We start from the raw sequence: 12394 nt of genomic DNA on the forward strand, positions 1-12394 counted from the left end.
TTACCAAGTTTTAGCAGCTTTTCCCGTCGTGAAGCACTCCCCTCGTTGCTCTTAGGGTCTAGTCAGATTCCACAGTACCAAAATGGTTGATTATGATGAGAGTTGAATTTTTTTTTTCCTCAGTTTAATGATTGTTTTTGTGGAGGCACTGACCACTGAGGCTTCCTATTTGCCATTTTCCATGAGATCTCACTCTACTGTGTTTTTGACTATTATCTCTTTATATAGTTCTGTTAGAGGTTGCTCTAGTGATTACAAGATACATACTAAATTTTCATTGTCTACTTAGAATCAGTATCTTACCACTAAACGTTCAGTGTAGAACCTTACTACCGTATAGGCCCCTTCATTCTCTACCCTTTGTGTCTTAGTTTTTTATACATCACATCTACATACATTTAAAACCTCATCCAGGACTTCGCTGGTGGTCCAGTGGTTAAGACTTCACCTTCCAAAGCATGGGCAGCTAAGATCCCACATGCCTCCTGGCCAAAATAAAAACCAGAACATGAAACAGAAGCAATATTGTAACAAATTCAATAAAGACTTTAAAAATGGTCCACATCAAAAAAAAAAAAAAAAAGCCTCATCCAACAATGTTACAGTTTTTGTTTTCAACCATCAACTTATTTTAAAGAACTCAAGATGAGAATAGTCATTTGTATTTACCCAGATAGCATTTTCCTTGCTTTCCTGCATTCCTGATGTTTTACAATTCTTTCTATATCAATCCCTTCTGTCTGAAGAACTTCATTTAGCAAATATTTTAGAGCAGGTTTGCTTACAGGAGATTATTTTAGTTTTCCTTCATCTAAGAATGTCTTTATTTCACCTTCCTTAGGATATTATCACTTGGTAATAGAAGTCTGGGTTTCAGTTCTTGCAGCACTTTAAAATGTATCCACTTCCTTCTGTCCTCCATAGTTTTCTGATGAGAAATCTACAGTAATTCAAATCATTGTTCCCTCAAGTAATGCATCATTTTTCGCTGGCTACTTACAAGAAATTTTCTTTAGCTTTCAGTGTTGTAATTATGATTTGTCTGGGCATGGATTTCTTAGGGCTTATCCTGTTTGGTGTCTCTTGACATCGAACAGCATCTTGAATTTACAGGTTTGTCTTTTATCAGATTTGGAGAATTTTCAGCCATCATTTCTTCAAATATTTTTTCTGTACCACATATTTTTTCCTTTTGGAACTCTGACACCAACGTTAGACCTTTTGGTATAGTCCCATAGGTTACTGAGGTTCTCATATTTTCAAACTCTTTTTCTCTCTGTTGTTCAGATTGTATCATTTCTATCGAGTTTTCTTTAAGTTCACTGATTCTTTCCTCTGACATCTCCATTCTGCTGTTGAGCCCATCCACTGAGTTTTTGTTTTTGTTTTTTGTTTTTTTAAGTTTTTAAAGTCATGTTTATTCACGTTGAATTTACATTCAGTAAAACTCACTCCGAAATTTAACAAATGCAATCACCACCATAATCAAAGTGTAGAACAGTTCTTCAACACCTGCCCCCCGCCCGAAACCCTATGTGCAAACTCCTCCCTGACCCTTAGGAATCCACTGGTCCATCTTCTGTCAAAGGGGTCAAATTTAATCATCAAAATAATCTATTATAGAAAAAATTGTAAGCACAAAAAAACAAGTTTGTTTTTTTTTTTTTTTTAAGGCAATCCCTGTGGGAGTGCTGCTTTTTTTTAATATATTTATTTATTTATTTTTGGCTGTGTTGGGTCTTAATTTCTGTGCAAGGGCTTTCTCTAGTTGCGGCAAGCGGGGGCCACTCATCATTGCGGTGCGCGGGCCTCTCACTGTCGCGGCCTCTCTTGTTGCGGAGCACAGGCTCCAGACGCACAGGCTCAGTAGTTGTGGCTCACGGGCCCAGTTGCTCTGCGGCATGTGGGATCTTCCCAGACCAGGGCTCGAACCCGTGTCCCCTGCATTGGCAGGTGGATTCTCAACCACTGCGCCACCAGGGAAGCCCAAAACAAGTTTTTAAAAGGATACTTTGAAACATACAATGTTTAGAATAGTCAAAAGAATGGGATTTAGAACTAACCTTTGTAAATTAAAGCAGCTGACAAAGTTGTCTTAAGATAGTTGTATTGCTAGGATAGCTAGTCTAGTTACTATGTTGAGCTTTAGGCTGGGGCTGCTTGGCAGAAAAATGATTTTAAATAGTTTCAGTGGAATTGAATTCTACAGAAATTCTCTATGGGGCAGATATATGTTCTTGCAGATATTTGGCACCTTTTCAGAAGTTCTCCCCTGCTACCACCATGAAAGGGATAGTAAGCAAAAACCTCTACTCTGTATATATCAATCATAACATGTTCAAATACATGTGATCTCCTCAAAAACCTTTCAAGCACCAGCCCTGTTTGTCAGCATCTCGAACTGGACTGAGCCGAGTCACACGCCGAGGCCAAAAGGGTCCATTGAGTTTTTACTTTGGTTATTGAAGAGGGAGTTTAATTTTCTTCCCTACACAGCGCTGATAAGCTCATATATGAATAAGGAAGAATGAAGTTCATTTATTCATTTATTTAACAAATATTTATGGAGACCTACCCCTTCCTTCTCTCCCTCCCTTCCTTCCTCCCTCCCTCCCTCATTCCAGTGTATTCAAAACAAGAATAAGTGTTTATTGAATATCTATTAATTATGTGCCAGGCAATTTGCCAAACACTGGGAAATGCAAAGACAAAACATGGTCTATAGCCTTATGAAATTTTATTCTGTAGTAGGACACAAACATAAATAGATACCACAAAGTATTAGAGATATTATGCTACAAGGAAATGTATAGAACTGGGGAGGCACAGTAGAAAGTCATCTCTACCATAGGTTGAAGGTCTTAACAGGGGAGCTAAAACTTACAGTGAGTCATGTAATACGAGTATAAGTTGCCTGGAGAGGAGGGAATGGAAAGAAAGGTTATTTCCCACTGATTCATTATTAAAGGTGAGGAAGGTGAGGGAATTCCCTGGCGATCCAGTGGTTAGGACTCACACTTCCACTGCCAAGGGCCTGGGTTCGATCCCTGATGGGGGAATCTAAGATCCCACGAGCTGTGCAGCACGGCCAAAAAAATAAAGTAAAATAAAAAGGTAAGGAAGGTGAAATACCATGCAATTTATTTTTAAAAAACACTAATAGTCCAGTAAGATTTTTTCATTTGAAACTTGGAGGAAATTTTTGTTTTTCTTATTTATTTCTTTCCTTCTAATTTTTAAAAATCTTCCTTAAAGGTTATCAACTGGCAAACATCTCTTCATATCCCACCGCAAGCTAAACTGAGTCCTGAAGCCTCTGATCTTATTATTAAACTCTGCAGAGGACCAGAAGATCGCTTAGGCAAGAATGGTGCTGATGAAATAAAAGCTCATCCGTTTTTTAAAACAATTGATTTTTCCAGTGACCTGAGACAGCAGTCTGCTTCATACATTCCTAAAATCACACACCCAACAGATACATCAAATTTTGATCCTGTTGATCCTGATAAGTTACGGAGTGATGATAATGAAGAAGAAAATGTAAATGACACTCTGAATGGATGGTATAAAAATGGAAAGCACCCTGAACATGCTTTCTATGAATTTACCTTTCGGAGGTTTTTTGATGACAATGGCTACCCATATAATTATCCAAAGCCTATTGAATATGAATATATTAATTCACAAGGCTCAGAGCAACAGTCAGATGAAGATGATCAGCACACAGGCTCAGAGATCAAAAATCGTGACCTAGTGTATGTTTAACACACTAGGAAATAATTGTAACGAGGCTTTGCAAAAAGGCCTAAAACGCAGGGGTTTTTGAAGCTCTGAGAGTAAAATTATGCAAATGTAACAGAGCTATGTATGTGTGCTCTGTGTACAATTTTTTATGTTCCTAAATTATGGGAAATCCTTTTGAAATGTTAATTTATTCCAGCCTTTTTAATCAGTAATTTAGAAAAAAAATTGTTATAAAGTAAATTATGAGCTGAATATTATAGTCAGTTCTTGGTACTTAAAGTACTTAAAATAAAAAATAGTGCTTTGTTTAAAAGGAGAAGCCTGATATCTATTTGTACATATGCTAAATAATTTTTAAAAAAACAAGAATTTTTGAAAATTTTTTGAAAGACAGTTTTAGTTTTATCTTGCTTTAACCAAATATGAAATATACCCCACATTTACGGAGGTGTTTTTTTTTTCTTCCCCCATGATTTGTTTTTGGAAAAAAATAAGCTATAGAAATGAAGCCATCATGGTGGTGAGTGTTCCCGGGCTAATGATAATCTGTATAATTCACATTTTGTAACTAAGAAATACAAGGTTGAAACAGTATGCTCAGCCAAATGAAAAACAGTGCAGTTTATCTTCTTTTCCCATCTGTGGGATATTTAATTTTCTAACATATCTCAGAAAATTACTGGCTTTGAAAGAAGCAAAGCACTACCATTTTTCTTTTGGTATTTTTAATGCTGCTTTCAGTTTTTAAAGGGAACAAAGCTGCCATAAATTAAAATTTTCAATACTAAAAGCTAATAAGATCTTTCATATTTTTACTTTGAAATTTTAAAAAAAGTTCCACATCCTAAGCAGAGAGATTATTTTCAGCTTCATATGAAACTTTAATTAGAAATTATTTGTGGGTACTTACTAGAAAAGTACTTTTTCTATATAGTGACAGTTTTGATTATGTCATCAGTAATGTTATAGTTTTCCTCTTTCAGAACAGAGATGCATACACAGATTGTTACTGGCAAAAGAAAACGTGGCTATTTGGCAATATTTTACCCATGGGCAGAGATTAATTGGTGAAAAAAATTATTATTTAACTCCTAATTAAGGTGGCCATTAGTAATTAGGAAAAAATACATAGTGGTCTTAGTAGAAAATTCAAAACCTCCTAACCTATTAAGGTTAAACAGTATGTTTTTCAGCATTACTATTATATATAATACTTAGGTATAAGGGCAACTTGTGGTTTCATACCAAAATACATTTAGCTTAACTTTTAGGAAGGGGGAAAGGGCTCTATTCTCACATTAGTAAAATTTGTATTTTATTTCCTGAAGCTCCACTGATAGGGAATTGTTTTATCAAAACAATATTTGTGGAGAAGAAGCAGAATTTTAGTGATTTTTCAGACTTATAGCTTTCTTCAAATAAAAGCTAATGGAATCATGTATGCAAGTAAAATTAGAGGCAAAGTTGTTCTGGTTGAATTGGGGAGAGCAAAAAAGATTTACTAGCTCAGACTTCCCTCCTTTCTATAGGTGGCCTTTCTATAGTTGGCCTTCTCAGCTTGTAAACCAGTGCATTACCCACTATGTAATGGTAGGTCTTTGGGAGTCATTGGTCCTTCCGAGAATCTGATGAAAGCTGTGGCCTCTCTTCCCAGAAGAATGCACATCAACACATACGCATAAAATGTTGCATGCAGTTTAGGGATTTTGGATGTGTTGAAACCTGTCACAAACTCTTGGTTAGGGACCTCTGTCTTGCAAGAACACTGATATATTAAACTAGGAACTTTGCTGTAAGTTTACTAATTAGTACTCAGATTAGCACATCTTGTATAAACACTGATGATTTATGGTGTGAAAGGTCTGTACCATGTGATAAGATATCCTTAGGACCGCCTCTCTTGCTGGTACAGCACCAAGACATTTTAAACACACCCTTTTGAGGGCACTGAAATACATGTTTGGCTTGTTACAAGCTTAATAAAGAAATATTTCTGAAGGACTTCTACTCAGAGGATTGTAGGAAAATGCACTATATAAGATGGCAGTCTTCACTTCATGGAACGTTTGATTAGTCCTGTAAAATTCTATGCAACACAAATTAGTTCAAGAACTTTCTAGCTCAGTACTCAAATTTTTAAGTTATCCCCCTTGTTCTTCAGGCTTTCTCAGTCAGATTTATTGAAATTTCCATTTAGTTGTTTTATTTCTGGACTATGGTGCAATACAGAACAAAACCAACTTTGTTACATTTACATTGTAGGAAAACTAAGGTGCTGTCTTCTCCCCTTCCCTCCCCCCAAAATCTGTGTTGCCCTTATTCCTCAAATGTAACAGACACTACAGATTTTGTATTCTTTTAAATTTCCTCTGACAGGATAAGCTTTTTGTGTTTATCTGAAGCAGTGTACAAGCCTTTAGTATCTGCATTTTTAGCAGTTTGGATCTACTTATTAGCTGTCTTATTCCCAAACTATATCCAGATCTTCCAGTATAGAATCTGGTGCTTCCTGACCAAAAAGATGAGAACGATGTCAAAAATCTATATGCTGTCAATTGAAATGGAGTGAAAACATTGATCATTCATGTTTTCTTTTTAAAATAATTTTCCCACTCATTAAAAAAAAAAACTTGCTGTCTTTCTTATACTCACCCCTTTTATGCATATCAGTGGTATTTATGAAATGTGTTCTATAATTATGTAATTGTAGATACAGTTATGTATTGTCCAGTGACGTCCTAAGGCAGGCCCTGTTGCTGTATCTTTTCTACCTTATTTGTAATAGAAACTATAGAATGTATGACTAAGAAGTCACTTTGAGATTGACTTTTTTAAAAAGTTATTACCTTCTGCTGTTGCAAAGTGCAAAACTGTGAGTGGAAATGTTTTCTTCTGACTTAATAATATGTTGAAATTAGAGGATACAGTGGGAGGATTTTTAGATATTGCTGCTGCTGTTACCTAAGGTACTTTAGAAATTTTTCTTTAATAAACAAAAATAAACAAAAATCCCTTTGGTATTTAAAGTGAAACATATAGCCTGTTTGTTTTAATCTAAAACAAAAAGTAATTTGGGTCAACATAATGGTGTATTTGTAAAGCGCCTTAATAGATCCCTTTGTGAAGGCACTATACCACAGTTTACTTTTATATTGTATTATGTATATAAGTATTTTGTATTAAAATTGAATCAATACAACACTACAGTTTTATAAAATAATGCTTTGTTAGGAAAAGGAGTTACAGCATTGCAATATAACTAAATTGTTTTGCATACTTCTGAATGTAGTAGATATGAATAATCAGCCTGTGTTCTTAATGAATCTATTTGTATTTCCCCAATCATTTTCTCTAGTGTAACATTTGCTGGGATCATAATAAAAAAAAAGCAAAATTCAAATCTTTAAATTATGTGTGGAAAGCTGACTTTTAGGCTGCTTAGTTAAGTAAGTTGATTTTTTATTTCAAAAATTTAATCTTTTTATTCTCAGAGAAAATTTATGATTAAAAATTTGAGGACTTCCCTGGTGGCACAGTGGTTAAGAATCTGCTTGCCAATGCATGGGACACAGGTTCCATCCCTGGTCCGGGAAGATCCCACATGCTGCAGAGCAACTAAGCCCGTGCGCCACAACTACTGAAGCCCACACGCCCTAGAGCCTGCGCACCTCAACTACTGAAGCCCGCGCATGCTAGGGCCTGCGTGCCGCAACTACTGAGCCCACATGCTGCAACTACTGAAGCCCGCGTGCCTAGAGCCCATGCTCCGCAACAAGAGAAACCACCGCAATGAGAGGCCCGCGCACCACAACGAAGAGTAGCCCCTGCTCACCGCAACTAGAAGAAAGCCCGCGCGCAACAACAAAGACCCAACGCAGCCAAAGATAAAAAATAAAGTACTAAAGTTCTTTAAAAAAAAAATGTGATGCTTTGAAACTAAAGCATACATAGCTAATGATAATCCCTACTTAAATTAAGGCAAACTGAGTAGAGTTAGTGTAGCCCAGTAAAATGTTTTCGTTTTGTCCAGTATAAGTACAATAAATATTTCATGTTAAAGGCTCCCTTTAGATCACAGATTTAAACCTTTTTTAATTATTAAACTCTGCATTTAGTATCATTTGAGCCCAGTTAGTAATTTTTTAAAATGTGAAGTTATTAGCTAATCTCTTTTTATTTACAATCTTTTTACTTTATCACATGAACTGCCTACAAAATAAAGTATATATGTTGATGTTACATCTTAAATCAACTTTACAAAGATGAACAAATATTTAGGGTTTTTTCTCCCCCTTTTTCAAGCATTACCATCATTCTTTTTTTTTTTAATTTATTTATTTTTGGCTGTGTTGGGTCTTCGTTGCTGCGCCTGGACTTTCTCTAGTTGCAGCGAGCAGGAGCTACTCTTCATTGCGGTGCGCATGCTTCTCATTGTAGTGGCTTCTCTTGTTGCGGAGCACGGGCTCTAGGTGCAAGGGCTTCAGTAGTTGTGGCGCATGGGCTCAGCAGTTGTGGCGCACGGGCTTAGTTGCTCCGGAGCATGTGAGATCTTCCCGGACCAGGGCTCAAACCCGTGTCCCCTGCATTGGCAGGCAAATTCTTAACCACTGTGCCCCCAGGGAAGTCCCTACCATCATTCTTAGGTCTCCTTTTATCCTCTTGTTTGCACTCACTTGTAAAAAAAATTTTTTTAATATTTATTTATTTGGCTGTGCTGGCTCTTAGTTGTGGCATGCGGGATCTAGTTCCCTGACCAGGGCTCGAACCCAGGCCCCCTGCGTTGGGAGTGTGGAGTCTTAACCACTGGACCAACAGGGAAGTGCCACTTGTAAAATTATATTTGGTCTACATGAGGCTGTTGTATAGCTGATGCAAACTGCATTATGCTTATGATTCATTTTACTGCATTTTTTTAAGATTTCCAATTAATGTATTTATTAGTCCTTTTAGTTAGCATATTTTTGGTGGGTGAGAAGTGATAAGGACTCCATGGAATCCAAGTTCCCTTTTAATTCTGTAGCTCTGATGATAGGTTCCCAGAGAAAATATCTCTAATACAGTGTGTTTGCCTTCGTATGTCATCATCATCATCCAGGAGCTCTCAGCCAGGTTAGCTGTGGTTTCAGCAGACCTGCATCACAATTTAATTTCTTTCTTTGCCCAAGCTACTTTTCTGTGACTTCCACACCATCTTCTAGCAGACAATTGAATGGTGGACATACACTGCTGTCCTGGAGAGCCTCCTGTTGAGGTGGGAGGCAGCTGCGGCTCACCCTGGGAACACAGACACTGGTGGCAGCCATTCTTCGGAGCTTGTTCTACTGCGTGGACCCTGGTGCTGACGGGTGCCATTGTGGAACCCTCTGTCTAGCTCCTTAGCTCTCTCATTTTACTGCATTTTGGATCCGTGTTTGGCATGCTTAAAATTGTGACCATACCTTGTTATGCCAAAGGCAAATACACAGAAAATGTATCTGCTTTTGTGTGAAGGCTAAAGGGAGGATATCAAATTTATGTTTGAAACATAGGCAGTTATTGTCCTCCCAAGTATCCAGTCTTTCCTTCTCCCTTCCATAAAGTCACCCAGAGATCCTGGACATTTTGGTGGATTCATAACCTGGGTGGGACTTTGAGTTGTTTTCCCTGGAGGAGGGTTAAATTTGTTCTGTAGTGAAAAGGGGGATTCTCAAGAGTTCCTAGCTCCCAGAGGGGCTGACTAATGACACAGGCTGCTCTTGTTCTCCAGCTTCCATTCTCTCAGTTCTCCTTTTACTAATAGAGCCCCCGTCCCTGTTTATGTTTCAACTGTCCCACTAGAGCCCATGTTTCTCATATTACCTTGTAATTAGTTGTGGCCACATGACTAGGTTTTGGCCACTGGGATATGAGCAGATGTGATATATGCAAATTCTACTTCATACACTTAAAGTTGATATTGCTTGCCCTTCACTTGCTCCTTCCCTCTTCCCACAGGATGGAACATAGAATCATGACTTTATATTGACCCATAAAATCTAAGCAAATACCCTAGTGATGGTGGATTAACAAAATGAATAAAACCTGACTACCTGAAAGATGGCTTGAAGCAGGGCTGTCTGTCCGACTGCAGAATATTAAAAGGAAAAAAAATTCATATATGTATATACCATTTGTTACTGTTGCTGAACTTGTACCCCAACTAATGTGTACTTTGTGTTAGTGTATAATCTGATTTGCAAAACAATTTGAGGTCATTTTATATTTTGTCTATCTCCCATGCAATGATTCATGAAGTTCGGTTATTTACCTAGTGCATTTTTCTCTTATTCATCATCTTCATCCCCATTGTTTGGTTAAACTAATTTGGTTAAGGCCCTCATCAACACTTTTTTTTTAACACATCTTTATTGGAGTATAATTGCTTTACAATGGTATGTTAGTTTCTGCTGTATAACAAAGTGAATCAGCTATATGTATATATATACCCCCATATCCCCTCCCTCTGTGTCTCCCTCCCACCCTCCCTATCCCACCACTCTAGGAGGACACAAAGCACCGAGCTGATCTCCCTGTGCTGTGCAGCTGCTTCCCACTAGCTATCTGTTTTACATTTGGTAGTGTATATATGTCCATGCCATTCTCTCACTTCGTCCCAGCTTACCCTTCCCCCTGCCTGTGTCCTCAAGTCCATTCTCTCCGTCTGTGTCTTTATTCCTGTCCTGCCCCTAGATTCTTCAGAGCCATTTTTTTTTTTTTAGATTCCATATATATGTGTTAGCATACGGTATTTGTTTTTCTCTTTCTGACTTACTTCACTCTGTATGACAGTCTCTAGGTCCATCCACCTCACTGCAAATAACTCAATTTCTTTTCTTTTTATGGCTGAGTAATATTCCATTGTATATATGTGCCATATCTTCTTTATCCATTCATCTGTCGATGGACACTCAGTTTGCTTCCATGACCTGGCTATTGTAAATAGAGCTGCAATGAACATGTGGTACATGACTCTTTTTGAATTATGGTTTTCTCAGGGTATATGCCCAGTAGTGGGATTGCTGGGTGGAATGGTAGTTCTATTTTTAGCTTTTTAAGGAACCTCCATACTGTTCTCCATAGTGACTGTATCAATTTACATTCCCACCAACAGTGCAAGAGGGTTCCCTTTTCTCCACACCCTCTCCAGCATTTATTTTTTGTAGATTTTTTGATGATGGCCATTCTGACCGGTGAAGGCCCTCATCAACTCTTGACTGAATTATTGTAATAACTTCCTAACTGGAGTCTTTGACTTCATTCTGGTCCTTCAGGTTTATTATCCAACTGTCAACCAAATGACATACTTGAAAGATAATTCTAGATTCTGCTTCTAGTATAACCAAGTAAGCTCCTGATGGATTGACTTTATCATATGTAACAACTATAAATTCAGGGGGAAAAAAAACTAAAGATGCAGAAGTGGAACCAAGAGCAGGCAGGTTCTGGGTGGAAGTCAACACTTGGGAGAGAGGAATGGCATTAGATGAGTGTCTCATTTTTATGATATCTTGCCTGAGAATGGCCCAAATCTCTAGCTGAATCACGAATCACATATGTGTGGGGAGGAATCCAAGCATCCTAAGAATCAAAGAACTAAACTGACATTTGAGATGCTGCCCAACAGAAAGAGAATCAAACCAAGTTAATTGCTTTCTTAACCAAGCAAACGAAACACCTCCAGAGGCATGTCCCAGAATCCAGAGTGTAACGTAATATATCCAACATCCATGATACAATCCAAACTTACCTGGCATACAAAGAAATACAAAAATATGACCTAGTCTCAAGAGAAAACACAATCAGTGGAGGTTGACCCCAAGATCTTATTTCCAACATCTGGAATTGGCAAAGATATTACAATGGCTCTTATAACTATGCATGACGATGTAAAGAAAAACATTCTCATAAATGTACAAATAGGCAATCCCAACAAGAAAATAGAAGCTATAAGAAATTACCAAAAGGAAATTTTCCTTGATTGAAGACATAAACTGGCAAATTGTAGAAAGCTCATGAGAGGTCCAATAAATTGCATTATTTAATTGCATGTATAATAAAAGTATCTCTGGAAGGTAGTTAATGAGTTTGATGTTACTGTCTCTGGGGATGGGAACTGGATTTCTAAGGTAGCAAGAATAGTAGGAAGACTTCCCACTATATAAGCTTTTGTATCATTTGCATTTGAACCATGTAAATGCATTGCCTATCCAAATATAAATTCATAAAATGGAAATAAAAAATAAAATCTTTAAGTTCAAGTGGAGGAATGGGGCTTAGAGAAAGGAAGATACACTTTCTTTGAGATAGGAGGCAAAACCGAAGGGCAAGAGTGAAGTAGAGACATTTGTTAAGTTGGAGGGTCAAAGTATTGGGATTAGGTTATGCTGCATATGAAACCCAAAACAACGACTGCTTAGACAGACAGTATCTGGAGTTGGCAGTCCACACCTGGTATAACAGCTCCACAAGGTCAGTCCACACTTCGTCTTTTCAGTTCTGCTATCTTCATCACATGGCTTAAATCCTAAAGGTCATTTATGGTCAGTAGTTGGCTGCTTATACTCTATCCATTTTTTTCCCTGTTCTAACCTGGTGAGAAGAGGGGATGATGTGACTGGAAGGGGGATTTTCA

The 12394-nt window shown here is 37.6% G+C and overlaps 1 protein-coding gene across 1 annotated transcript in view; it reads left to right on the plus strand.

Moving 5' to 3' along the window:
* Positions 1 to 6945, plus strand: part of LATS1 (large tumor suppressor kinase 1) — a 41038-nt gene extending 34093 nt beyond the window's left edge. The window contains exon 8 of the mRNA XM_082405461.1: positions 3256 to 6945. Within this exon, the coding sequence (XP_082261587.1) occupies positions 3256 to 3765 (510 nt within the window). The 3' untranslated portion in view covers positions 3766 to 6945. The remainder of the gene's footprint in view (positions 1 to 3255) is intronic.
* Positions 6946 to 12394: the final 5449 nt, after the last annotated feature.

This window comes from Balaenoptera borealis, assembly GCF_965194805.1.
Source record: "Balaenoptera borealis genome assembly, chromosome: 9".
NCBI classification, from domain to species: domain Eukaryota; kingdom Metazoa; phylum Chordata; class Mammalia; order Artiodactyla; family Balaenopteridae; genus Balaenoptera; species Balaenoptera borealis.